Source organism: Microcaecilia unicolor, chromosome 6 (assembly GCF_901765095.1).
Source record: "Microcaecilia unicolor chromosome 6, aMicUni1.1, whole genome shotgun sequence".
In the NCBI taxonomy this organism is placed as follows: Eukaryota; Metazoa; Chordata; class Amphibia; order Gymnophiona; family Siphonopidae; genus Microcaecilia; species Microcaecilia unicolor.
In genome coordinates, this window is record NC_044036.1 from 100,301,250 (window position 1) to 100,326,661 (window position 25,412).

General features: G+C 42.6%; 1 protein-coding gene across 5 annotated transcripts in view; it reads right to left on the minus strand.

Moving 5' to 3' along the window:
- DENND1B (DENN domain containing 1B) overlaps positions 1–25,412 on the minus strand; it is a 537,680-nt gene that overhangs the window by 197,818 nt on the left and 314,450 nt on the right. For all 5 annotated transcript variants that reach the window (XM_030206247.1, XM_030206246.1, XM_030206245.1 and 2 more), the window contains one exon: positions 2,518–2,618. In XM_030206247.1, coding sequence (XP_030062107.1) covers positions 2,518–2,618 — 101 coding nt within the window. The remainder of the gene's footprint in view (positions 1–2,517; positions 2,619–25,412) is intronic.

The window sequence follows — 25,412 nt, forward strand, 5'->3', positions numbered from 1 at the left end:
ATCTGTAGCTCACTAATAAAAATGTTTTTAATGTAAAAGCAATAATTGAGCCCTAAGGCAAATTCTAGTGACATGCATCTGACTGGTTCTGAGAAAATACAGAGACTGAAATGGTCCCGTGCAACCATGGCAGGTGGGATGTGGTGTGCAATCACGATGAAGAAACTCAAAAGCTTCTAGGACTTACTAAGCTGGAGAAACTTTCCCACAAGGGCTGCAATAGCAACAGCACCCATACTGTGAGGACTTGCTATTCTGCTGCTCTTCAGAGAAAAAAGTATTTTCTGAGTAAAGCCCAATCCAGTTAAAGAAAATATTTTATAGCTGTTAAACATGATATATCATATGACTGCTGTGTGTAAAGCAAAACAAAAATTGTTGAAGCTCCAAAAATAGAAATAGGGTCGCTGCAGCCACTGCTACCCCTCCACTCGGAATGCAGCTGTCGCCACCGCCCCTCGCTTGCAAGGCAGCTGCCGCCACCACTCCTCGCTCAAACCGCCACTGCCCCCTGCCCCTACCTTCCTGCATCAGTGCATCTGCTCCTCCCATTTCCAAAGGGGGCCCAGCACCGGGATCTGTCTGTCTCCTGTGTGCTGGGACTGGTTAATCGCGTTAACGTAATCACCTGGGTCCCAACAGGAGCAGGAGAGAGAAAGACCTTGGAGCTAGGCCCGGAGATATTTTATCCCCCCCCCCCCTTGTGGCCCTGGATAGAGATATCTAGTTTAGAAATACACTAGGTGTGTTCCTGAATTTGGCAGCTAGACCCCCTAGTGGTAGTAATATGAGACTATTGCTAAGGGGTCAAAGGTATTATTTTGGACCTGCGCATTGTGCAACAGCCAGGAAGGGTTTGAGAGTTGAAGGAGGGTTTTGTAGATGTTGGGGAGGGGGGTGGTTAGGGTGCTATTCTTATAGATATTGTGGGACGTTGGAGGTAGGTGGGTTCAGAGGGTTGGGGTGTTATTCGTGGAGATGTCAGAGGGATGCTGGGGGTGTGAGAGGTAGATCTTTTTATCTGCAGCAGCTGTTGAGTGTATTGCTGATAGATACAAATGATTTATCAATAATGCACTTAAGATGTACTAAATGCCTGCACTTTGTGGTGACTGCATGGGCAAATGTTGGGCACATCCCCAATAATTACAACTCAGGATTTGCCATTACAGTATGTTAGTTGGGGAAAACAAATGAACCACAAAACTTTATCTAAATAGGCTCCTGTATGTCCAGTAATTTTGGTTTTTTTTTTAGATTAGTTCTACAAGTTTGCTTGGCACCAAGATCAGGCCCACCCAGTCTATTGTTTCCCAGATCACACGAGGACTTAAATTAAAAACAAAACAAAAAAAAAATTGGTGATACATTGGCCATCCTAGAATCTTCACGTAACACAGATATTTTTAATGATAGTTTAGAAATTACTAATAATATGTCTAAAATTCTGTTTCCGAGTTCTTTCATAATTCTTGAGGTGTAAACAAGTTTCCAGTTTATTTAAACTTGATATATACCGCTGAATGGTATACCATCTAATATCTGTGGTATGCTTCTAGAGTTTGTCAATTTGCCTATTAAATATTCCAGTTCTCCATGATTTGTTTCAGATCCTTCAAAACATCACCATTAAATACCATTTCCAGCATGGACATCTGCCTTATATCAGCCTTCATAAAAACCAAAGCTATAGCATTGTTCTCCCCTGACAACCCCTTTTACTTCTTAATCACCTAAAGGACTGACATCTTCAAAGGCTTCTTGTTCTCGTTTTAAATATGCCAAAAAAAAGTTTTAGTTTTTGCCTGTGCAGCAAGCTTCTTTTCAAATTCTCTTTTTGCCTTCCTTTATCAATGATTTGCATCTATCTTATCAGTACTTTTGCTTTTTTTTTTTCTCTGTCCTTCATTTGAATTCATTCTCCAAAAGCGATGTCAAAATTCTGGTAGACCACACCAGCACTGGGAAGTTCTGAGGGACAGGGTCTGTGTCAGTTGTGTGTAGTGGTGAGGTACCATCCATATGGAAAATACTGTGATATTAAGCGGGGGGGGGGGGGGGGGGGGGGGGGGGGGGGGGGGTTGAGTCTAAAACTCAAATCTAAATCAAAGTTATTCAGATTTCTTTCCTCCATTCCTTCTCAGTAAAAACCATAAAACTGAACAAAATATCCAAGAAACTAAAAGAAATGCAAATGGGCTCCCAGTTCAAAAAATAAACATCAAACAAGATTCACTATAACCTACATATTCAATTGCAGTTTAGCAGGGTAGGCACCACAAATTACAGCTTACGTTAAGTATCATTACAGCTGTACACCGCATTGAGTGAATTCTTTCAAAAGGGTGGTAAATAAATCCTAATAAATAAATTGAGTTTATTTATAAGAACAAGCAACATTACAATCATTTTCTTTAATGAACACCATTCAGACCCCTTTTACTGCTTTCTGAGTCTACATAAGGTTGAGCTACTCCATATGAGACAAATATTAATAATGAAATATATTAAACTCACCAGCAGTAGTCCAACAAATGTGGAGGTAGCACAGGGATGTATATATGTTGCCAATACATTGGATATAATAAAGAAGCTGATCCATGAACACAAGCAGTTAACTGTAAGAATACAAACATATTCCTTTTGAAATGTTATACAAAACAAGGGAAAAAATCAGCTTTTAAATCCAAAAATGCGAGTTAATTCGATTGAACTCGTCAGCACTGTTATTGGACCAAGGTATAAAATGAAAAATCCCTTTATTGATTACAGCATGAAAACATAATTAGCAAACTTAGGGCTTCTTTTACAAAGTCACGCTAGCGATTCCTGCGCGGCAAATGAGAGGAAGCCCATAGGAATTGAGTGGGCCTCCTCTCATTTGCCGCACTGAGAATCGGTAGCGCAGCTTTGTAAAAGAAGCCCTTAAGAACTAAAATGAACCCTGTAAAGATGAATTAGGTTTGAAAACACACTGTGACGCTGAAGCTAAGGATACAAGTATTTTGGAGAAAAGCTGCATTATTCTAAAAAGGATACTGAAGCTCACTGGCTAATTTTTCTTGGGGGAAAAAATAAAGTAGCAGGCCACATACCCAAAATACACTGATGAAGAGAGCAACTCATCAAAAACTACAGAAAATTACTGTTTCTGCAGCACAGTTTGCTCATCTCTTAGATTAATATAATGCGATTAAATGTGTGTGTGGGGGGGGGGGGGGGAGGATCTGAAAGCTCCTGAGAGATATCATTAAGGCAAATTGCCAAAGAATGAAACATGAGCTAGCCAGAAGAGTCTGGAAACTGCGTTGGTACCAGGGGACATAGATGTTCAACATATGAAGCGCCAGTAATGTGTGAACTGCAAGTTGCAGTATCAAGAGACAGTGCTCACTGACACAGTGTGTCACTATTGACCAGCCAACTGCCCAAGCTTGACAGCTACATCAAAAGAAACACTAACACAATATAATATTGCATTACAATGGTTCAAAGACTACCATTTTTGTTTTCTATTTCCAAGTCAGATTCATAGCTGTAATCACAGTACTTTGGTGTCCTACGTATTCACTACTGTAATTACTGTTTTGCAGCTGCAAGCAGACAGTATTTTTTTATGGCTGAAGGGAAGATCTCATTGCATTCTTTTATGTCTTCAGTGGTCTTGACCTGAATTCTTCTAAGATTAATTACTCCTCCAAACCCAGTTACTGCCTAGTTCTTGTGATAAAAGATAATTCACTATTTTTACAGCAGTCCACACCACTAACATTCCAATGTCAAATGAATATTCTTTCAACATAGTTTAGTGTTTGGTGCTAGATCATGGGCATAAATATAGAGATAAAACTAGAGATATCCTTAAAAGCCTGAAAACTGCACAAGAAAAACTAGCCTACTCTCTCTGTCAGTGAATGAAATAATCTAGCTGACCAGTGTGTTAGGAACAGACAGCATACAGTCTATTAATATGCTTAATTTTAATTTTCCACACATTGTCACTAGGGAACTAGTCAAAAATAGACTGAGAAGAATCTTTTAATAATCATACACTGTACCAAGAGACTTCTCACTTGTCTCCAGGTACTGTTTTGATTGAAAAGATGAAGATGAATAAAACAATAGTAATAATAAACAACACTGCAATGAGCAAGTTATATAGAGGCCAATATTAAGTACACTAACAGCGGCAAAAAAAAAATACTGGCTATTCAGCAGTGACATTTGGATAAAGGCTATCCTATCCGGTTAGTGGCAATATTCAAACCACTGACCATATAAAGTTATGACCGCTTTTCTATTGTTCTAACTTTATACAGCTAGCTATTGCCAACAAACTAGATAATGCCAAGGCAGTCAAAGGGAATATTCAACAGCACTATCAATTAGCATCTGTTAAAACTGCCTCTGAATACTAGCTAGATATCATTCATTATGACTGCTTTGTTTTTTGTTTGGCTAGATATCATTTATTATGACTTGGATAGATTTCGTCTAAAATAATGCTATACAAGGGTCTATTCAGAGAGTAGTTGATCAGGTTTACCTTTAACTATCTAAAACAGTAGAAATTCACTACAAATAATTAACTTATGACACTGTAATGATACAATTGTAAACGTTCTGTATAATTTACTACTAAGAATGATTTGCTTTGGGGTTTTGGGAAATAAAATACCATTGATAAAAGTACGATGATCTATGATGTTAAAATGGAGGATTGACAGACATCTGACAAACCCCCTTTCAACTCTGCAATATAAGACAAATGTGAAAAGTGTTTGGTTTTACGTTTTCTTAAGATGTTCCTAAGCAATGCAGCCATTCTTGACATTAAACACACTTACAATTAGAGCACCCCATTTTCTGCGGCAGGACCCACAGCGTAGTTTATGTGGCAAGAGTTAGAAAATTCTAGAGCAAATGTTTTGAATATCCACGGCATATTTGAAAAATCTGCATCTTTGTGCAAAATAAATTACCTAAATTTATTTTGCACTAAAATAAATTTAAAAAATTGTCAGTCTAGTCCATATGTTCATTGCTGGATTTCCGGCTGAAGGATCTTAGGTATAAGGGAGGAGAAGGGATTTCAGGGATGAAGCAGATCAATGAGGATCTCAGTAGTGGAAAGAGAGGTAGGGAGGCGAGAAGAGAGGAGTGAAGATGGGTAAAAACAGGGAGAAAAGATAAGGCCAAGAGATAGGAGGAGAGAGATAAAGAAGTGGGGCAATAAAGGGAGAGGTAAAGAGCAGACTGAAGTAGGGGGAGGAAAGGAACAGAGAAGGGAGTGATAAAGAGGAGAAATACTGGGATTACAGTAGGAGAGAACTGTAATCACAAGGAAACTAAAGGAGCAGGCATGTTAAAGGAGGTAATTCATCCCTTGCTTCTCCTGGCTCCCTTGGTATCCCTATCCCTCTATCCTTTTTCCCATATTCTCTCCCCATTCCTCATCTTCACCTCCCAATCCTATATGCCTTCTCACACAACATGAGTTCTGATCTGTTTCAGATCTACTTCTAACCCTTGTTGCCAATCACCTCTCTCTTTCTCACACACATACGCACACAGAGTAAACCTGGAACAATTCCCTTTCTCACTTTTCTCTAGCAAATTCTCTCTCACAACTCCCTTTCCATAAATTCCTCTCAACCATCTCAGCTAAACCCCTCTCATACCTACCTTACTTGAATCACAACTTTCCCTCCTCTCTACTCTCAGCCACTGCCAACTAAGAGAAGGAGCACAGCAGTTGTCTGCATGCTCTTCCTGAATTTTTCACAGGGACCAGCGGTCACATTTTGAATTAGCTCCATAATACTGTGCCAGTCAAAATGAAACACTGTTGGTATGGTAGCAGAAGAGAATACAGTGCAAAAGAAAGCTATTCTCCTTCTCTTCTTGCTGGATATGATTAGTATCAGCAGATGGATGTAATGAGTCAGAGGCGGGTGAATGGAAGAATAATTCTTGTTTCCTATTTCTTGGTGATCTAGAAATTCTGTAGTAGTGGTCAAATTTTGAATCCTTATCAGAACACCGTAGTAGGCCTGCATCCCTATTTATATATTATAGGCTCCTAAAATTTATGGTGTGAAAAGCTGTTTGTGGCAGTATTAACACACTATGGCTCAATAGGATGCTTTGAGACAGCAACTGTAGGACACACTTTTGCTAATAAGGGCTGAAGAAAATCAGCTCTTCAAGAATTTTTAAAAAAAATCTCTCAGCAAAAATGTAAATTGATACAAAGTGAATTTAACTGCATATGACTCTGAAATATGGCAAAATACACATATGAAAATGGTTTTCTTTTAAGGGGGATAAGGCAAAGATGTTGACTGCCTTGAAGTAGTAGTGCCTGTCAGCCGCCGCAAAACCAACATTTTCAGTGAGAAGGGGCTGATAGGGGTAAATTGAAATAGAATTGTTTTCACATTCCTTTAGCAAGAGGGTGAAAAATAAAAACGGGGCACAAGTGATTGAAATAACTGGGTTACAATAAATGCTGGCAACAAGCTGCTGCATTTCCCCCTCCCACTGAGCCTGTCCTCACTGACCCACTAATACAGCACTGCAGTAAAAGCACCCAATTAGTGGCTCAGTTTCCGATGAGTCATTAAAGAGCAGCAGCAGAAAGAAAACAAAAAAGCAGCACCCACTGATAACATTTTCAGTGAGCCCAACTAGCTTATGTATCAGAGGCTCCACTTTTACGTACTGATTTGCACCAATTAGAAGAGAGATCTGAGACTAATCACAGCTCATGAGCTCGAAGGTAGCAAAACAATGCAAAAAGACAGTAGCAAAAACCAGAGAAAATCTAGAATGCCTAGGAAACAGTCTCACCAGTAGAAGAGGGGAGGGGAGCACAATAGTATATCTGCACTGAGTGCATTTGTAGAGGATGAACACCAAAAAGGATATAATATAAAGGCACTCCAGAGTTAAGATTCTGTACTATTTTAGGAGTCTACCTTTTAAGTGATATGAAATTAAACTTAAGGTTTAAGTTTGGTTTAGGTTTATTGGACTTGATATACCACCCTTGAATAGACAAATCAGAGTGGTGTACAATGCATAAAACACAAATTACAAAAATCAAAACAGTAAAAGGGAACTCCAACAAAATAAAGCAGGGACAGCACAGAACAAAAATTAAGCAAACAGAAAGGGAGTCTGGCTTCACACCAGGACAGACAGCCAAGCTCTAGTTAGGTGTAGAGAAAAAGGAGAAAGAGCTCAGGAGGAAGGGCATTCATTCCGCAGAAATGGTGCCATGCCAAAAAAAAAATGTTGCATGGTGGATGGACTCCAGATGGGACAAGTGAACTAGGGAAGGGATAGAGGGAAGGAGAGGGCAGAATGAAAAGGGGAGGAGATATAAGGGCAGAAAGGTAGAATGGATTCCCAGCGCGGAGAACCTTGAAAGTTAGGGTAAGGATCTTGAATTGAACTCGGTAGGATATAGGAAGCCAGTGATGAGCCGAAAGGGAAATGGGACTCGATATACCGTCTTTCTGAAGTTTTTTTGCAACTACATTCAAAGAGATTTACATATATTTACATATATATTTACATATACTTATTTTGTACCAGGGGCAATGGAGGGTTAAGTGACTTGCCCAGAGTCACAAGGAGCTGCAGTGGGAATCGAACTCAGTTCCCCAGGATCAAAGTCCACTGCACGAACCACTAGACTACTCTCAAAAGAGGGGAGACGTGGTTAGACCTGCGAGCACGAGAAAGCAAATGAGCAGCTGTATTTGAACCGTCTGTAGATGCTTAAAAGTAGCCTCTGGCAAGCCCGCATAGGCTATATTTCAATAGTCTAGGCAGGAGTTGATCTAGTAGCACAGCAAAGTAGTACAGGAAGAATTAATTATGGAAAGAATAAATGGAATGAAGGGAATAGAAACAGGTTCTCACAGTAGAAGAGATATAATCCTGAAAGGACAATTGATGGACCTAAAGATGTGTTCACAAGAACAGTGAGAGGGTGATGTGATAAACACATTGAAATCCAGTGCCTTGTAAAGTCTGCACACCTTGTAAATTTTCACATCCTGCTGTCTGAAACTAAATCCAAAATATATTAAAGAGTTAGTTTCACTGATCTCTATGATCTACACTATGCATTCATCATGAAAGGACAATTATAGAAATATTCAAAAAGTAATTATGTCTGGATTGCTAACGTCTTCACATCCTTTGATCCAGTACTTAGTGGAAGCTCCTTCACCAGCCGTAACAGCCATAAGTCATTAAGGATAAGTGTTTATTTATTTATTTACACTTGCTATTGGAAAGAGCAAAAACATAAGTGCAGTCATCCAACAAATGGTAAGTATCCAGTAGATATAAAGGAGGAAAACAATAGGATCACACAGTAGACTAAGGGAACGATAAGAAGGGTAGGTGGAGGGGAAAGGTGAGGGAAACAGAGGGTATCAAGGGTCTATTAACCTTGCACAGCAGAATGGTACAGTTTTTGCCTATTCTTCTTGGCAGACTAACTCATGTTCTTTCAAGTTGGCTGGGAATCATCTGTGGACTGCAGTCTTCAAATCTTGCCACAGACTGCCTAGTGGATTCAAGTCTGGGCACTGGAGGGGGGCACCCACTTTCTTCTTCCTAAGCCACTATTGTTGCTTTTCCTTTGTGCTTAGGCAGGGCTGGCCCAGCTACAAGGCAGGTTAAGCATCTGCCTAGGGCAGCATCATTTTGGGGGGGGGGGGGCTGGCAGGAGAGCAGCATTTCCCTTTCCCTTCTCTAGCACTCTACCTCTCACATCACCCCCCCCCCCCCCCCCGGTAACCTGGGTTCACCATCTCCCCACATACTGCCCCTGCTCCCGGTTACTAGATATCAGAGCTGTTGCAAACACTCAGCGCCAAGGTTACACGCAGGCCTGTGCTCAAGCACTGTCATGTCCTGGCTTTCTCCCAATAGGAACTCCTGTGTCAGTGAGAGGCAGGATGCAGCAGTGCTTAAGCGTAGGCCTGTGTCTAAATGTCCTACATAGGTGCTGAGTGTTTGTCAGCTCGGGTCCAGTAGGAAGAGGCAGCAAGGGCAGAGAAGTGGGGGAGATGGTAAACTCATGACATAGGGGGGTTGAAAGGGGAGAGAAGATGCTGAATGAGGGAGCAGGAAATTGAAAGGAGGATGCTGGCCACCCGGTGGGAGGAGGGCAAGAAGAAGATGGGGAGATGTTTGCCTATGGGGGGACAGAGTAGGAACCAGATGGTGAGATGTTTGGACTATGGGGAGGGGGCTAGGGGAGGAGTGGAAGAGAAGATTCTAGACTTTTGAGAAGAAGAGTAGGGAAAAGAAAAGGAGATACTGGACTGTGGAAGGGAGAGTAAGTGGAGATGTTGGACTATGGGGGTTAGAGTTGAGCTGTCCAAGAGGAGGGGGTGCATGGCACTGAGCCACTCCAGGGGAGGGAGGAACAAGTTTGAAAGTTTACCTAGGGCGTCAAATATTCCTTGGGCTGGCTCTGTGCTTAGGACCATTATCCTACTGAAAGGTGAATGTTTTTAGAAATTCCTTAGTGTGTGGCAGACTGGAGCAGGTTTTCCTTCAGGATCTGTCTGCAAAGTGAAGATACTTACCTGTAGCAGGTATTCTCTGAGGACAACAGGCCAGTCATTCTCACATATGGATGACTTCACCCACACCGCCTGGAGTGGAATGCTTTCACATTGTTTACAGCTTTAAGAGCACTCACCAGCATCCCCACTGCACAAGCACTGGTGTCTTTATGCACACTGTGAGTGTGGGACTAGCAGTACAGTATATTAACTATACAAAAACAACTCCAAGGGGAGGGTATGTGAGAATGACTGGCCTGCTATCCTCAGAGAATACCTTCTACAGGCAGGTATCTTCACTTTCTCAGAGGACAAGCAGGCCATATCATACTCACATGTGGGAATCCCTAGCTAGCAGACTCATCGAAAACAACAACAGTATGACAATTGGAATTCATAACGGCAAGTTCAAAACACTAATCAACCTGAAACTATATACATACTGTGTGAGAGTGCAGCCTGGAACAGAACTCTGACTTTACAAGCCTTGACATGACCCTCGTCAGCCCAGCTTGGACGTAAGTGAAAGAAATACAATCTGAAAGCCAATTGGAGACCCCAATCCTGTTGAGATAAAGAGAAACAAAAAGCTGGGTGGACTGTCTGTATGGCCTAGTCCACTCCAAGTAAAAGGCCAATGCTCATTTGCAGTGCTTCTCACGAACTAGATCCATCGGTGCCCCGGTGCTCCTGGCATCATGGGTTGAGGGGGGATCGATGCTTGAGATTCTTGGCCTTCCGCTGATGTTGAGCATCAACACTCCATTTACCACTACCCTTTGTTGCCTTCTACTCAGTCACTTTAAAGCCCATACCAAGGGCTCTAGTTTTATTTATAAGTCACCTATATGGAACTGTGTCAAAGGCTTTACTAAAGTCTAAGTACACTACATCTAGTGCTCCCTCTCGATCCATCCAAAGAAATTAATCAGATATGTTTGACAAAACCTATCTTTAGTAAAACCATGCTACCTCTGATCCTCCATAAACCTCATTATCCTCTTAGAAGCATTTCTATTAATTTACTTGCCACAGAGGTCAGATTACCTCCTCCTCCTCCTGTTTTTGTGGAGAGGGATGGCATCTACCCTTCTCCAGTCCTATGGGACTACTCTAGACTGTAAAGAAATATTAAAAAGTTCAGACAACAAAGCCACCATCCCTAAGTTTCTTGAATACCCTTGGATGTATCCCATCTGGCCCTATCGCTTGATCTATCTTTAGTTTACCTAGGTCAACAGAAAATCTTCTGAAAATTGGTTAAGGTCTACCAAACATTTTTTTCTATTTTGTCTGTGTTCTGCGGCCCTACTCCTGGCCATTCATCTGCAAACAAAGAACAGAAACATTTGTTAATCAATTCTGCTTTATCCATATCAGCTTCTACATATTCCTGCCCTTCAACCTTGAGCCTCACAATGCCACTTTTGCAATTCCTCCCATCACTAACATATCTAAAAATAATTCTCGTCTCCCATTCTATCATATTGACTATTTTTTCTTCTATTTATATTTTTGCTTTCCTATTTTACCAGCTTCTCTTAGCTTTTCCAGATATATTTACCTGTCTTCCCTGTTCTGTGATCTCTTGTAGTTTATCAAGGTTAACCTCTTACCTTATCTTTTCAGCTACTACTTTTGAGAACCAAAGTGGCCTTCTTTTCCTCTTACTTTACTTTCCTAACAGGTTTGTTGCCCTTAGAACATCACCTTTCAGTTTTGTCCACTGCCCTTTCACTTCCCCCAGATGTTCCCATCCAGTTAACAACTCCTTGGGGTATTTCCTCATTTGGACAAAGTTATTTGAATCTTCATTTTCAGTAAACCCTCTCCATGTGTCTTAATACTGAACCACACCATCTTGTAATCACTGGATGCCAGATGATCACCCACAACAACATCAGAAACACTCTCCATTCATAAGCCCTAGTTTCAGTATGCCCTATCCTGTCCATTATGAATTGCTATAATACTTTCCCTGTATAGAATCCAGTATATTCCTACTTTAGACAATCTTGCAACAGGGATGCACTCATCAACATCCAGCATATTGAAATTACTTAACAGGGGTACTTCCCCTTTCAAAACTATATTGTGAATATTTTCAATTAAATCTATGTCTATTTCTGCCTGTGGGCAGATGGTCTTGTGGGGCATAGTCTGCTCCATGTAACAGGCCAATGCACACTTGCAGTCCAAGGTGTGCAAGATGTTCTCGCCAGGCTGGGCAAGAGATCGGAGAAAAAAATGTTGCAAAGACATTCGACTGGTTCAGATGGAACTCCAGCACGACCTTTGGCAGGAACTTAGGGTGTATGCGGAGGACTGCTCTGCTGTGATGAAACTTAGTATAAGGTGCATCCACCACTAGGGACTGAAGCTTACTGACCCTACAAGCTGAAGTATCAGTCACCAAAAATATGACCTTCCGGGTCAAGAACTTCAGATGACAGGAATTCAGTGCCTTGAAAGGAGCTCTCATCAGCAGGGTGAGAACGACGTTGAGAACCCATGACACAGGTTTGACAAGGTGCTTTGACAAAAGCAAACCTCTCATGAGGCGAACAACTAGAAGTTGTCTAGAGATGGGCTTACCCTCTGTACATTGATGTGTTAATTGCACTGAGGTGAACCCTTACGGAGTAGGTCTTGAGACCAGACTCGGAAAGCTGCAGAAGGTATTCAAGCAGTGTGTTGTTCTTGGGCAGGACAGGGACTGACAGAGAGGGCTCCCAAATCTAAAATCCTGAAGTACTTCATGAGGAGGAACAGTCACAGCCTCTCGAGGAGGAGACTTGTAGTCCAGAACCTCAAGCATCATGGCCCTGGGCTTGTCCTCCACCTCTAAAAGAAATGGAATGGCCTCGGCCATTTCCTTTGCAAAAGAGGGAAAAGAAAGGCTCGCTGGAGATTTTCTCCTTTTAAGTGGGAGGGCTCATAGGGGATGCCATAGGACTCACCCAAGGAAAAGTACTGTGGATCCTCCTTCGACCCCCATGAGCACACCTTATCAGTGTAAGTTAAAAACTCCTCATGGAAGGGCTGCAACCGAGCCTGCACCGACTTAGAGAAATCATGTCCTCGAGAACGGCATCGAGGAGTCGGCTCCCACCTCGACTCCAGCGAAGCTTCCTCCATAGACATCAAGGGAGTACTGGCTTGGGTGGCAGTCGACACCGGAGCCACACGTGAAACCGGCGTCAGAGGCCACACTACAGGCTGCGGGCCAAGCGGGGTCACAACTGGTGACGGTAGGCGCAAGCACCCCCAATGCCAATGCACACCACTGCAAGAAGCCATCCAGCAGCTCAGGGAGCAAGGCCCGGATCAGGTCATTGAGGGCTGATACCGCAAAAGGCTGGGATGCTGGCTCTGAGACAGGCTGCAGAACTGATGGGGCCAAGACGGGAGCTGGTTCCTGGCTGCTGGGAGACCAATGCATCGGCACCTCCTGAATAGTGGGGGAGAGGTCCTCCCGGTGCCGACACTTCTCAGGTGCTGAATCCCTTGACATCCCAGAGCTCCCAGCACTGTGCATCGAGGAGGATTGATACCGATGATTCTTGGCCTTCACCTGAAGCTCAGCATCGAAGATCCTCAGTGCTGATGAGGACGACGTTAAATCCTCATGTCGCCTAGAGGTCGGGTCCGATGCTGGACAGTCCCGGGGGCCCTGCGGTCGGCATCAAGACAGGTGGAGACCCACTCGATGCACTACTGCTCCCGGTGTCAAGAGGTCTGGTAGCAGCCATGAGGACCAATGCTCCTGATGCCAGTGCAGCACTCAACGTCGATGCCGACATTGAACGTGAGAGGATTTTTGGAGTTGGGTCCAATTCCTCAGACTCTGGCAACCTGGGTCCGCTTCTTCATCCAAAGACAGAGGACACAGTTAGCAGGGCTATGGTTGGGCCCTAAACACTGGAAACATCAAGAATGGGTGTCCTTGCCAGAGATGGTCCAATTGCACCATGTACAATGCTTGAAGCCACTGGGAACTTGAGTGGACATGGATGGAAAAACATTCACAATCAAATCAAACGAAGCGATGGTGTCTGAAAAAGAAACAAGGCACCAGAAAAAGAAAGGGGAAAATGGCCGAAGTCAAAGACTAAACGCTGTGAAGGGGAGGATAAGGGTTTTGAACAGATGGAAGTGGAGCGGGGAGAAGGAAGGAGGCTCAAGAGCCGAGGGAGACAGAGCAGAGCCTTAGCTTTAATCATTCCTCAGGGAGAGAGAGAGAGAAGGGAAAAGGTAATGCCCCCTAGAAAATGGAGGTGGGAGAAGGACTACATTTCCCAGCATCCCCGGGGAAAACCCTGGTATAGGGATTACTGGCCCCGGCATTCCCCGGGAGAAGGCTCTGACGAGGCAAGGGAGGGGCACCTGGAACATAATCAAGTAAGAGAGGAACAGCCGCCCAGAGTGGAGGAGAATGAGCCCATGGACTGGCAAGCTGCTGGAGAGAAGGAGCAGGAGGCAGGCTCCTAGGAACCCATGGACCTTTCTGCCTGGGCTCATGCCTTGAAAGCTAAACTGAAAAACCAGGTGAACTCTTGGTGTCACAGCTGGGCTGAAAGTGGAAAGGGGAAAGGTCATGCGGGAGGAGGGTCAGTGAAGTAATAGAGTGACCCAGAAAGGGTGGGATCTTTTCCTCTTTCCCAAAAAGAGTTCAGGCTGTGTTCCTTGAAGAGACTGTGTGTCTGAACTGAGTGCTAAGGCACTAAGCACTGTGGATTTTGAACTGTTGGGAAAACAAACCTTCTTTTGTGTGGGGGAGGGGAAAGTAAGCTACAGTGTTTTTTTTTTTCCTTTTTGTGGGCCGAGGCCCACAGAACTGGGTGTTTTGAACTGTTTGCAGAAACCCCGTGGGGGTGGACAAGATACAGGGATTCTTTTTGGGGTGTGAAGTTGGACTACAGAGGAACCTAGCTGTGGGGACTGTTAATTTGGCTCCAACTGATTTGTGCAGCAGCTGGAAGGGGACGTGTTTGTGTTTCTGCTGTACCTGGGCCCTGAGAGAAAAACAGGAGCAACTGTTTTGAAGGGCTGCAGGATTCCTTTTGAAAGTTACTGGACTGTGAATCCCTGACAATAAAGGAGCTTGGTGACTTTTACCTTTTTGGAGTTTATTTTCTTTGAGCCCTGCCCTGTGGACTGCAGTGGGCCGGGAGGCTGAGTGGCCAGGCTGGAGGCAAGATCCCGAAGACCCTCGGGCGGAGGGAAGGATCTTTCACAACGCGGCCTAATGCAGACAATAAAGGAAACCTAAAACTTGGGAAAAAAAGAAACTAAAACTATAAGGGGACAGAAAAAGAGAACCTGAAAACCAGCATACTGAAAACCAACAGAAACCCCACTGAAAGGCACCAAAAAAGCTCTTTCCAGACCAGAGTGTGAAGCGACACCACCAAAAGCATCCACTCTTCACTGTGGTAGAAAAATAACTGCGGTAACCGCACTCTTGCGGCAGGTGGGAAGGCACTCACGTATGAACGGTGGAGCACGTCTGCGTTCCAAAAAACTCTTGTAAAGCTTGTCATAAGTTCCAGACCAGGCAGCATGGGACCGCGTTACCCAATTGTGAGAATTATGGCTCATTTGTCCTTGGAGAACGACAAGAACATCACCTGTGCACTTATTTTCATCACCCTGTCTCCCATAATCATGAAGTCACTTTTGATACAGTCAGTAGGATACCTAGCAAAATCATCTGTAACAACATAAATGAGCAGCATCAGATAATAGTCAGAAGGCTTCATGAGTCCCAGCAAACTCTCTGTAAGTTCTCCACTTGGAAACAGACAGCTCACCTCCTGGGACATCATGCTTGATTGGCAGATGGATACCTCTGTACCCCTCAGAAAGGAATCATGAACTACTACTAACCTTTGCTTCCTAGTGGTCACTGGTTTGGCAACTTTTGGGGTTCCACTGTGCTAATCCTCGATTCCTTCTCATAACTGCTATGGGTCTGGGACCAGCAAATGACAAGATGTATTCAGATAGGCTGGAGTAGGCTTTGATGACAATTCCAGTAGGTGGAACATAAGGACATAGTTGGGTGGACTTCTATGGTCTATATCCCAGAAACACCAAAGAAAGACTTACGATAAAGTGAGTATCATCACATTCATTGTTGATTTAATCATGAATTGATAATGAGTTTGACTGTTGGGTACAGTGGATGGACCATTCAGGTGTTAATCTGCCATCAGTTACTATGTTACTCCTAATGCATTGACAAGGTTCATCTCTGGTTTCAATTAATACCTTGCTGATTATTGGTGCTAAACAATGTCAGACTATTTTCAAAGTACTTAGCCTTCCAAAGTTCCATAGAAACCTATGGTACTTTGGAAGGCTAAGTGCTTTGAAAATATGCCTCTATACCTACTCTGGGGTCCCTATACTCCAAGCAGACTTTTAAAAATACCTTGGCATTTATACTGATCAACAACTTTCATTTGAAGCCCAAATTTCCCATATAGTTCGAACTTGCTTTTGGTTCTACAGCAATTTAGATCAATTTGCTCTTTCCTGTATCCTAAATATCAAATCACACTTCTCCAAACACGTTACATCTAGTGTACACTACTGTAATACTATGCAAGCAGGTCTTCCACGCTGTCTCATTAAACATCTCAAGTCAATCCCCTTTGTCATGTCTACAGATCAGACCAGCTCAGCCCACTTCTCTAATAGCACCCCATCGCTTTCCTCATAAGGCAATTTAAGCAATTTGAATCTCTCCATACCCCTTATTCATCCAATATGCTTCCCTTTACAGACCGACACCATCACTGGCCTGACTCGATAACACAAGTCTCTTAGCATTCTTCTTTGTTGTCTCTATCCTGTCATCTCTAGTTCAGCTTGAATCATCATTCATCAAATTTAAATCAGACCTAAAAACTCACCTGGGAAATGATCTAGGTCTCAACGTGGATGAACTGTTGAAATTTTCTACTCAGTGCGTAGTGGTAGCCAATAAAGCAAATAGAATTTTAGGAATTATTAGGAATGGAATAGAGAATAAAATAAAAGATATAATGCCTCTGTATTGTTCATGTTGTGGCTACACCTTGAGTATTGTGTTTAATTCTGGTTGCCACATCTCAAAAAAGGTATAGCAGAATTAGAAAAGGTAGAGAGAAGGGTAACCAAAATGATCAAGGGGGTGGAAAGACTCTCATAAAGAGGATATGGGTCTTCAGTTTAGAAACGAGATGGATGGGGGGGGGGGGGGGGGGGGGAGATTATGATAAGAGGTCTACTAAATTCCAAGTGCAGTGGAATTGGTAAACATGAATACATTGTTTTATTTATTTATTTAGAACATTTATACCCTGCTTTTTGCCACTGAAAGACTTTTGTAACACTTTTAAAAACATAGAAGAAAATAATTTTTCACTAAATGCATAGTTAAGTTCTGGAACTCATTGCCAAAGGATGTAGTAAAAGTAATTAGCATAACTGGGTTTAAAAAAAAAAAGGTCTGGATAAATTCCAGGAGATAAACCAATAAACTGTTAATAAGGAGACCCAGAGAAAGCCACAGATTATACTTTAGGGCAGGTACCATGGAATCTTGCATGCACACTGGTATGAATTTGCATGCTAGCACTTTTGCACATCTGGGAGCCATTTTATAAAGACACGTGGAAGGGCATAATCGAAAGGGGCGCCCAAGATTTCCTGAGGACGTCCTCACAGGACATCCTGGTGAGGGGCGGGGAAACCAGTAATATCGAAACAAGATGGGCATCCATCTTTCGTTTCGATAATACGGTCCTTAGAGATGGTCGTCCCCAATTTTCGGCCATAATGGAAACCGAGGACGCCCATCTCAGAAACGATTTGGTCATGGGAGGAGCCAGCATTCGTAGTGCACTGGTCCCCCTGACATGCCAAGACACCAACCAGGCACCCTAGGGGTCACTGCAGTAGACTTCAGAAATTGCTCCCAGGTGCATAGCTCCCTTACCTTGTGTGCTGAGCCCCCCAAAACCCACTACCCCCAACTGTACACCACTACCATAGCCCTTATGGGTGAAGGGAGGCACCTAGATGTGGGTACAGTGGGTTTTGAAGGGCTCACATTTACCACCACAAGTGTAACAGGTGGGGGGGGGGGTGATGGGCCTGGGTCCGCCTGCCTAAAGTGCACTGCACCCACTAAAACTGCTCCAGGGACCTGCATACTGCTGTCATGGAGCTGGGTATGATATTTGAGGTTGGAATAGAGGCTGGAAAAAATATTTTAAAAAAAAAATTTTTTTTAGGGTGGGAGGGGGTTAGTGACCACTGGGGGAGTAAGGGGAGGTCATCCCCGAATCCCTCCAGTGATCATCTGGTCATTTAGGGCACATTTTTGTGGCTTGGTCATAAGAAAAAAAGGACCAGGTAAAGTCGTCCAAGTGTTCGTCAGGGACACCCTTTTTTCCATTATTGGTCGAGGACGCCCATGTGATAGGCATGCCCCAGTCCCGCCTTCGCTATGCTTCTAACGTGTCCCATGAACTTTGGTTGTCCCTGCGACGGAAAGCAGTTGAGGAAGCCCAAAATCGGCTTTCGATTATGCCGATTTGGGCGATCCTGTGAGGACGCCCATCTTGCAATTTGTGTCGAAAGATGGGCGCCCTTCTCTTTCGAAAATAAGCCTGATAGGCACCTATGTTGCCTTTACAGAACAGGTGTTTCTTTTGGGGACTTCTCAGCACTGAGTTCTTAGACTCTCTTTCCTCTTCAGCTCCCTATGCTAGTATATATGTTTAATAAATTATCCTACATGAATACTGGCATTCTATTTACTCCCTTAAAAGTTTTAAATGTCACCTTTAAACCACTTTTACCTGTTTTCAGTAAAAGCATTATAGCAAATCTCAATAAAAGAATAAACAAATAATTAAATATTTCCAATGAAAAAGAATTCTAGAACAAGAGGCTATAAACTGCCTGGGACAATTACATTAGCTCATCATATCTAATAGCCTCAGTCCTTTAGTTATTTATATTGCAACATACAGAAGACACTAATGCTTTGAATCAAGGACAATGTTTGTACCTTTTAATACACAAAAATTAAGAAACAACTGCAATGAATAATCAACATAAAATAACAAGCGGAGAAAGCATGAAATTCTTTCCAACCCCTCTACATATAAATTAATGTGTGTTTGTGTGTGTTGATACATATATATAAGTGTGTTCTCTCTTCTGTAAACTGCTCAACTACTATGTGACCCAGCAGCACAGGGAGTCGTGGGCCAGACTAGCTGCAATCAGATTCTGCCTGACCATTACATTACAATCTTGATCCAAGATGGCCGATTGAACCTCGAGTGGGTGAAGTCTCTGCTCTTTACCTCCTTCCAATCTTGCAATGCCGAAGCGCAGGGGAAAATCGACCTCCATGGTAGCCTCTGGATGGTCTCCTGCCCCGATGGCTGGACCTATGGACCTTTTTGTGCAGAGCTCCAAAGTGCCGAATAGGTCGGTTGGCGGCATGCTAGTGACGCCCAGGGTGAGTGGAGACCCCAGAGCGGCACCAGTGCTAGAGGTCACGCTAAGCCCCGATCAGAGAGTGCCTCCCCTGCAGCCACAGAGTGCTAGTTCTCCATTATCGGCGTCTTTATTATTTTTTTTTTTTTGTTACATTTGTACCCCGCGCTTTCCCACTCATGGCAGGCTCAATGCGGCTTACATGGGGCAATGGATAGTTAAGTGACTTGCCCAGAGTCACAAGAAGCTGCCTGTGCCTGAAGTGGGAATCAAACTCAGTTCCTCAGTTCCCCAGGACCAAAGTCCACCACCCTAACCACTAGGCCACTCCTCTCTCCAGCCAGTAGGTGCAGTTGAGATGGGACGTTGAGAGGCTTTAGGGAGTTCAAGTACTACTACTATTAAGCATTTCTATAGCACTACAAAGCGTACGCAGCGCTGCACAAACATAGAAGAAAGACAGTCCCTGCTCAAAGAGCTTACAATCTAGTAGACAAAAAATAAAGGAAACAAATCAATTAATGTGTAGAGGAAAGAGGAGAGGAGGGTAGGTGGGGGCGAGTGGATACAAGTGGTTACGAGTCAAAAGCAATGTTAAAGAGGTGGGCTTTCAATCTAGATTTAAAGATGGCCAAGGATGGGGCAAGATGTAGGGGCTCAGGAAGTCTATTCCAGGCGTAGGGTGCAGCAAGACAGAAGGAGCGAAGTCTGGAGTTGGCAGTAGCGGAGAAGGGAACAGGTAAAAAGGATTTATCCAGGGAACGGCGTGCACGGGAAGGGGTGTAGGGAAGGACGAGTGTGGAGAGATACTGGGGAGCAGCAGAGTGAATACATTTATAGGTTAGTAGAAGAAGTTTGAACAGGATGCGAAAACGGATAGTGAGCCAGTGAAGCGACTTGTGGAGAGGGGTAGTATGAGTAAAGCGACCCTGGCGGAAGACGAGATAGCAGCAGAGTTTTGAACCAATTGGAGAGGGGAGAGGTGACTAAGTGGGAGGCCAGCAAGAAGCAGATTGCAGTAGTCTAAACGAGAGGTGACAAGGGTGTGGATGAGGGTTTTGGTAGAGTGCTCGGAAAGAAAGGGGCGGATTTTATGGATGTTGTAAAGAAAGAAATGACAGGTCTTGGCGATCTGCTGGATATGAGCAGCGAAGGAGAGAGAAGAATCAAAGATGACCCCAAGGTTTTGAGCTGAGGAGACAGGGAGAATGAGAGAGCCATCAACAGAAATAGAAAACGGGGGGAGTGGGGAGGTGGGTTTGGGGGGGAAAATGAGAAGCTTGGTTTTGGTCATGTTTAATTTCAGGTGGCGTTGAGACATCCAGACAGCAATGTCAGACAAGCACACTGAAAATTTGGTTTGGATGCAAGGTGAGATATCAGGAGTAGAAAGGTAGATTTGGGAGTCATCAGCATAGAGATGGTAGAAAAAGCCATGGGATGAGATTAATGAACCAAGGGAAGAAGTGTAGACAGAAAAGAGGAGGGGACCAAGAACAGAACCCTGAGGTACGCTGACAGGCAGAGGGATAGAAGTATAAGAGGATCCACCAGAGTGAACACTGAAGATGCGGAGGGAGAGGTAGGAAGAGAACCAGGAAAGGACAGAGCCCCGAAATCCAAGTGAGGACAGGGTATCGAGGAGAAGGCTGTGATCGACAGTGTCAAAAGCAGCGGAAAGATCAAGAAGAATGAGGATGGAATAGAGACCTCTGGATTTAGCCAGTAATAGGTCATTGGAGACTTTAGTAAGCGCAGTTTCGGTTGAGTGGAGAGGGCGAAAACCAGATTGTAGTGGGTCAAGAATAGCACGTGAGGAGAGAAAATCAAGGCAGCGGTGGTGAACAGCACTCAAGTAATTTGGAGAGAAAAGGGAGGAGGGAGATGGGTCGGTAATTAGAGGGACAAGTAGGGTTGAGTGAAGGCTTCTTAAGGAGAGGTGTGACCACAGCATGTTTAAAGGCAGTACGGACAGTTGCAGTGGAAAGTGAGAGGTTGAGAATGTGACAGATAAAAGGAATAAGAGCAGGTGAGATGGCATTAAGAAGGTGGGTGGGAATGGGATCAAAAGAACAGGTGGTACAGGTGGTTTGAACTCCCAAAGACCTGTGCAAGGAACATCTACTTCTGTGGGAAACCTCTTGGCTACAGGTGGTGAGGTGAGTGCTCTTACTTTACTAGCTCAGAAGGTACAGACTCCATCTGCTCTTACTTTCTTAGAAGAAAAAACGTCTGAAGTTACCCTTGATAATCTCTGGGCCTTAATTGTCAATCTGGAAAAGTTTTATGTCCTCAGATTCAGGCTTTGGACTCTCAAACTTTGAAGGATAAATTAGTATCAGTTGATGTTGATATTAAAAAACTATAAGAGAAAATTGAAACACAGGAGAGAGATGTTGAAAAAGTGCAAGAAATACAAGCTACTATGATAAAAGATACAATGGATATGTGGAAAAAAAATTAATCTATGGAAAATACTCTGAGAAGTAACAATTTACAACTTTTGAATTTCTCCAAGGTTGGGTCTACTACACCTAGGGAAATGTTAAGGAAATACATAAAAGAAATTCTTGGGGTTCCAGAGGACTCTATACCCCCTTTTTCTCAAATATATTATCTGCCGAGTAAACTGACAGGAGGTCAATTGGTTCCTGAACATGCTGATTCTCCTTTAGATATATCAGCAATTTTAGAGTCTTCGGACTCAGAAACAGTTATTGCCTCTACTTTATTGGCTTCTGTTGCTTTAACGGCGGATAAAACATGGTTTATAAAATTTTTTTTTAAAAAACAAAGACTTATGGGACTTAAAATATGGGTATTCCCAGACGTGTATCAAGAGAGACTCAGAAAAGACGTCGTCAGTTCTTAATACTTAAACCAGGGGTTCTTCAAATTGGTGCTTTTATTTACAGCATCCATGCAAATGTGTAGTCCGATATCAGTCAACCAAATATGTGTTTTTCAAGCCCTCACATCTCACTGAATTTCTTGTAGCCAAGAGATCTGAGGGGATAAGTTAATATCAATATTAATGTTAATGTTACATTGATGTTTTTGTTGACGAAACTCTAGGAATGTAAATAGGGCTCTTTGTGACCACTCGGGTTATAATTCCTATAATAGTATTGATATACAATAATTCCATTTATGTATTCTTGGATCCAAAGTAGTGGACTTGTGGACAGTTATTGGTGAATGTAATTTCTTTATAATCATAATTTGTAATTAATAGCAAATAACTTACTTTTCTGTACAAGTTTTACTTGATTATAAGAATTTGAAATGAAAAAATAATTTTTTTTAAACCCCAATCTTTCCCCAGGCCACAAAAAGGGTATACCCACCTAACCTGGCTGGCTGTGTCTTACTGAACATGCCTGTTACTAGCAATATAGTTGTTCCACTGTTCTTTATCCAAATAAATGTGATGTCCACAGCATCTTAACATCTTAATTATCACCCAATGGTAGATGATAGAGCAAATGTTATAAATGCTATGGGATACTGTTACAATAATAATCTAGCTCTTTACTCTTATGCCATAAGTACTAACAAAATACATTTTTACATAACAACATTCCATTGAGAGAAAGATAGGTCAGCATTTTCCATTTAAAAATACTAGCACAGAAACACAGATGTGGTCAGCAGAGAAGGACCACTTGCTGCAACCAGTTTGCCTTTTTGTGCCTGCCTCCTGTGCTTGCATAGGTCTGGAGGAAAAAAAAACATCTTGAAAGCTCAAATAAAATCATCACCCTCTGCCACTAAAGTCCCTTTGTGTCTAACCTGTATACATTTTAATTCTACTATTTCTCTGGCTCTGTAACTTCGGCTGGAAGGATGTTCCAGGTGCCCATCATGTTCTCATTAACAATGTATTTTCTCACATTCCTTTTGAGCTTCCCTTAAGCTTCATATACTGAATCCCTATCTTTGAACCTTTCAATGTTAAGGAAATGCTATCATCAGGAACCTTATTAATGACTGCTGATATTTGAATGCTGTTTAACATTTCCTTTTCTTCTTGCAGAGTATACATTTTTAGCTCCTTCAGTCTTTCCAAGTACAGTAGGTATTTTTCCTGTCCCTAGAGGGCATACATTCTGCCTTGACTGCACCATCCCAGACGTATATTAAGATCAGAATTGACTACGCGTATTTCTGTAGATGTAGTAATGTATTGCGATATGCTGATACAAGAGCTTCAGCTTTTGTGTCAACTGGAATCTCCTTGTGGAATGAACTATCTGGCCAGCTTCAGTGATGCTCTGACCTTAACCAGTTTAAAAAACGTTTGAAAACAAAACTGTTTGTTTCAGCGTTTTGGTAATTATACATGAGTCTGCTGTTTGATGCTGAGTAATGTTTTTGTATTTGTGGTTGAATATGAATGTTTTTATGGATATCACCTAGTTATAGGTGGTATATAAGTTTTAAAATAAATAAATAAGGTTGCACCTGAGACACTGGAAGGTTGCATAATTTGCCCAAGATCACATGGAGCAGCAGTGTGATGTGAACCATTAGGCTACTCCTCCACTCTGAATTGCCTTTTTTCTTACCAATGCCCTTTTGTAGATGTGATCACTAGAACTGAACACAGTAAGTTTGGTTACATCCTAGTGGTTTCAATGGGTCAAAAACCAAAGAAGATGGGGTTCATATTCTGCTTCTGCCACTAACCACATTGTAATCTTGGGCATATCATTACCTCTTGTTGCTTCAGGACCAGTTATCCATTTAGTTCTTTGGACAAGAAAATATTGTACCTGAATGCTTACCACCACTGTACTGCATTGAAAGATCCAGTAATAAACAACAATCAAATATTATCGTTATTCTTTGTTCATGATAATATATATCACCAACAGGAACATGTGTCTCTATAACAGTGGTTCTCATCCCAGTCACTAGGATACACCAAGCCAGCCAGATTTTTGGAATATCCACAATGAATATGTATGAGGCAAATTTGCATGCACTACCCTCTAGTGTATGCAAATCTTTCTCATGCATATTCATTGTGGATATGCTGAAAACCTGACTGGTTAATTATGTCCCAAGAACTGGGTTGAGAACCACTGCTCTACATGTTTAACATATCTCATAGAATAACTGGCCTTTATTTCACAAACATCTCAGTATAACAAATATTCTTTTTTTAAGCTAATACTTTATCATTGGTGTTTTTTAACACACACATACATTCAACGCCATTGTTTTGTTTTTTGACATTTGTATTGAAGTACTGACTCCTTACATTTCATGTGAAAACGAAAATCTGAAATCTGTTTATTGGTATAAATGTTGTAAATAAATAAATAAATGGGCAGATGATAATGCACACACACTTGATTAACCCTGACCATAGGCTGTCTGGCTGGAATCACCCTCTCATTCTTCCTGTCTCATCAACTCGTAACCTTGAAGTCATTTTCGACTCCTCCCTCTCCTTCTCTGCACATATTCAGCAGACTGCTAAAACCTGTCGTTTCTTTCTCTGTAATATCAGCAAAATTCAGCCTTTCCTTTCTGAGCACACTACCAGAACCCTCATCCACACTCTTATCACCTCTCGCTTAAAAACTATTGAAACTTGCTTCTCACAGGTCTCCCACTTAGCCATCTCTCTCCTCTTCAATCTGTTCAAAATTCTGCTGCACGACTAATATTCCGCCAGTGTCATTATGCTCATATTAGCCCTCTCCTCAAGTCACTTCACTAGCTTCCTATCCGTTTCCACATACAGTTCAAACTCCTCATATTGACCTATAAGTGCATTCGCTCTGCAGCTCCTCAGTACCTCTCCACTATCATCTCTCCCTACATTCACTGGGTAAATCTCTCTTATCTGCACCCTTCTCCTCCACTGCTATCTCCAGATGCCGTTCCTTTTATCTTGCTGCACCATATGCCTGGAACAGACTTCCTGAGCCGGTACGTCAAGCTCCATCTCTGGCCGTCTTCAAATCTAAGCTAAAAACCCACCTTTTTGATGCTGCTTTTAACTCCTAACCCTTATTCACTTGTTCAGAACCCTTATTTTATCATCTTCACTTTAATATTCCCTTATCTCTTGTTTGTCCTGTTTGTCTGTCCTAATTAGATTGTAAGCTCTGTCGAGCAGGGACTGTCTCTTCATGTTCAAGTGTACAACGCTGCGTACGTCTAGTAGCGCTTTAGCAATGATAAGTACTAGTAGGTCAAATGACACTGGTTGTAGGTCACGTAATTATATGACAGTGACCTATCATTTGCAGTGCAATAGCTACCTCATTGGTTAAATATTAACAAATCTTAATGCTC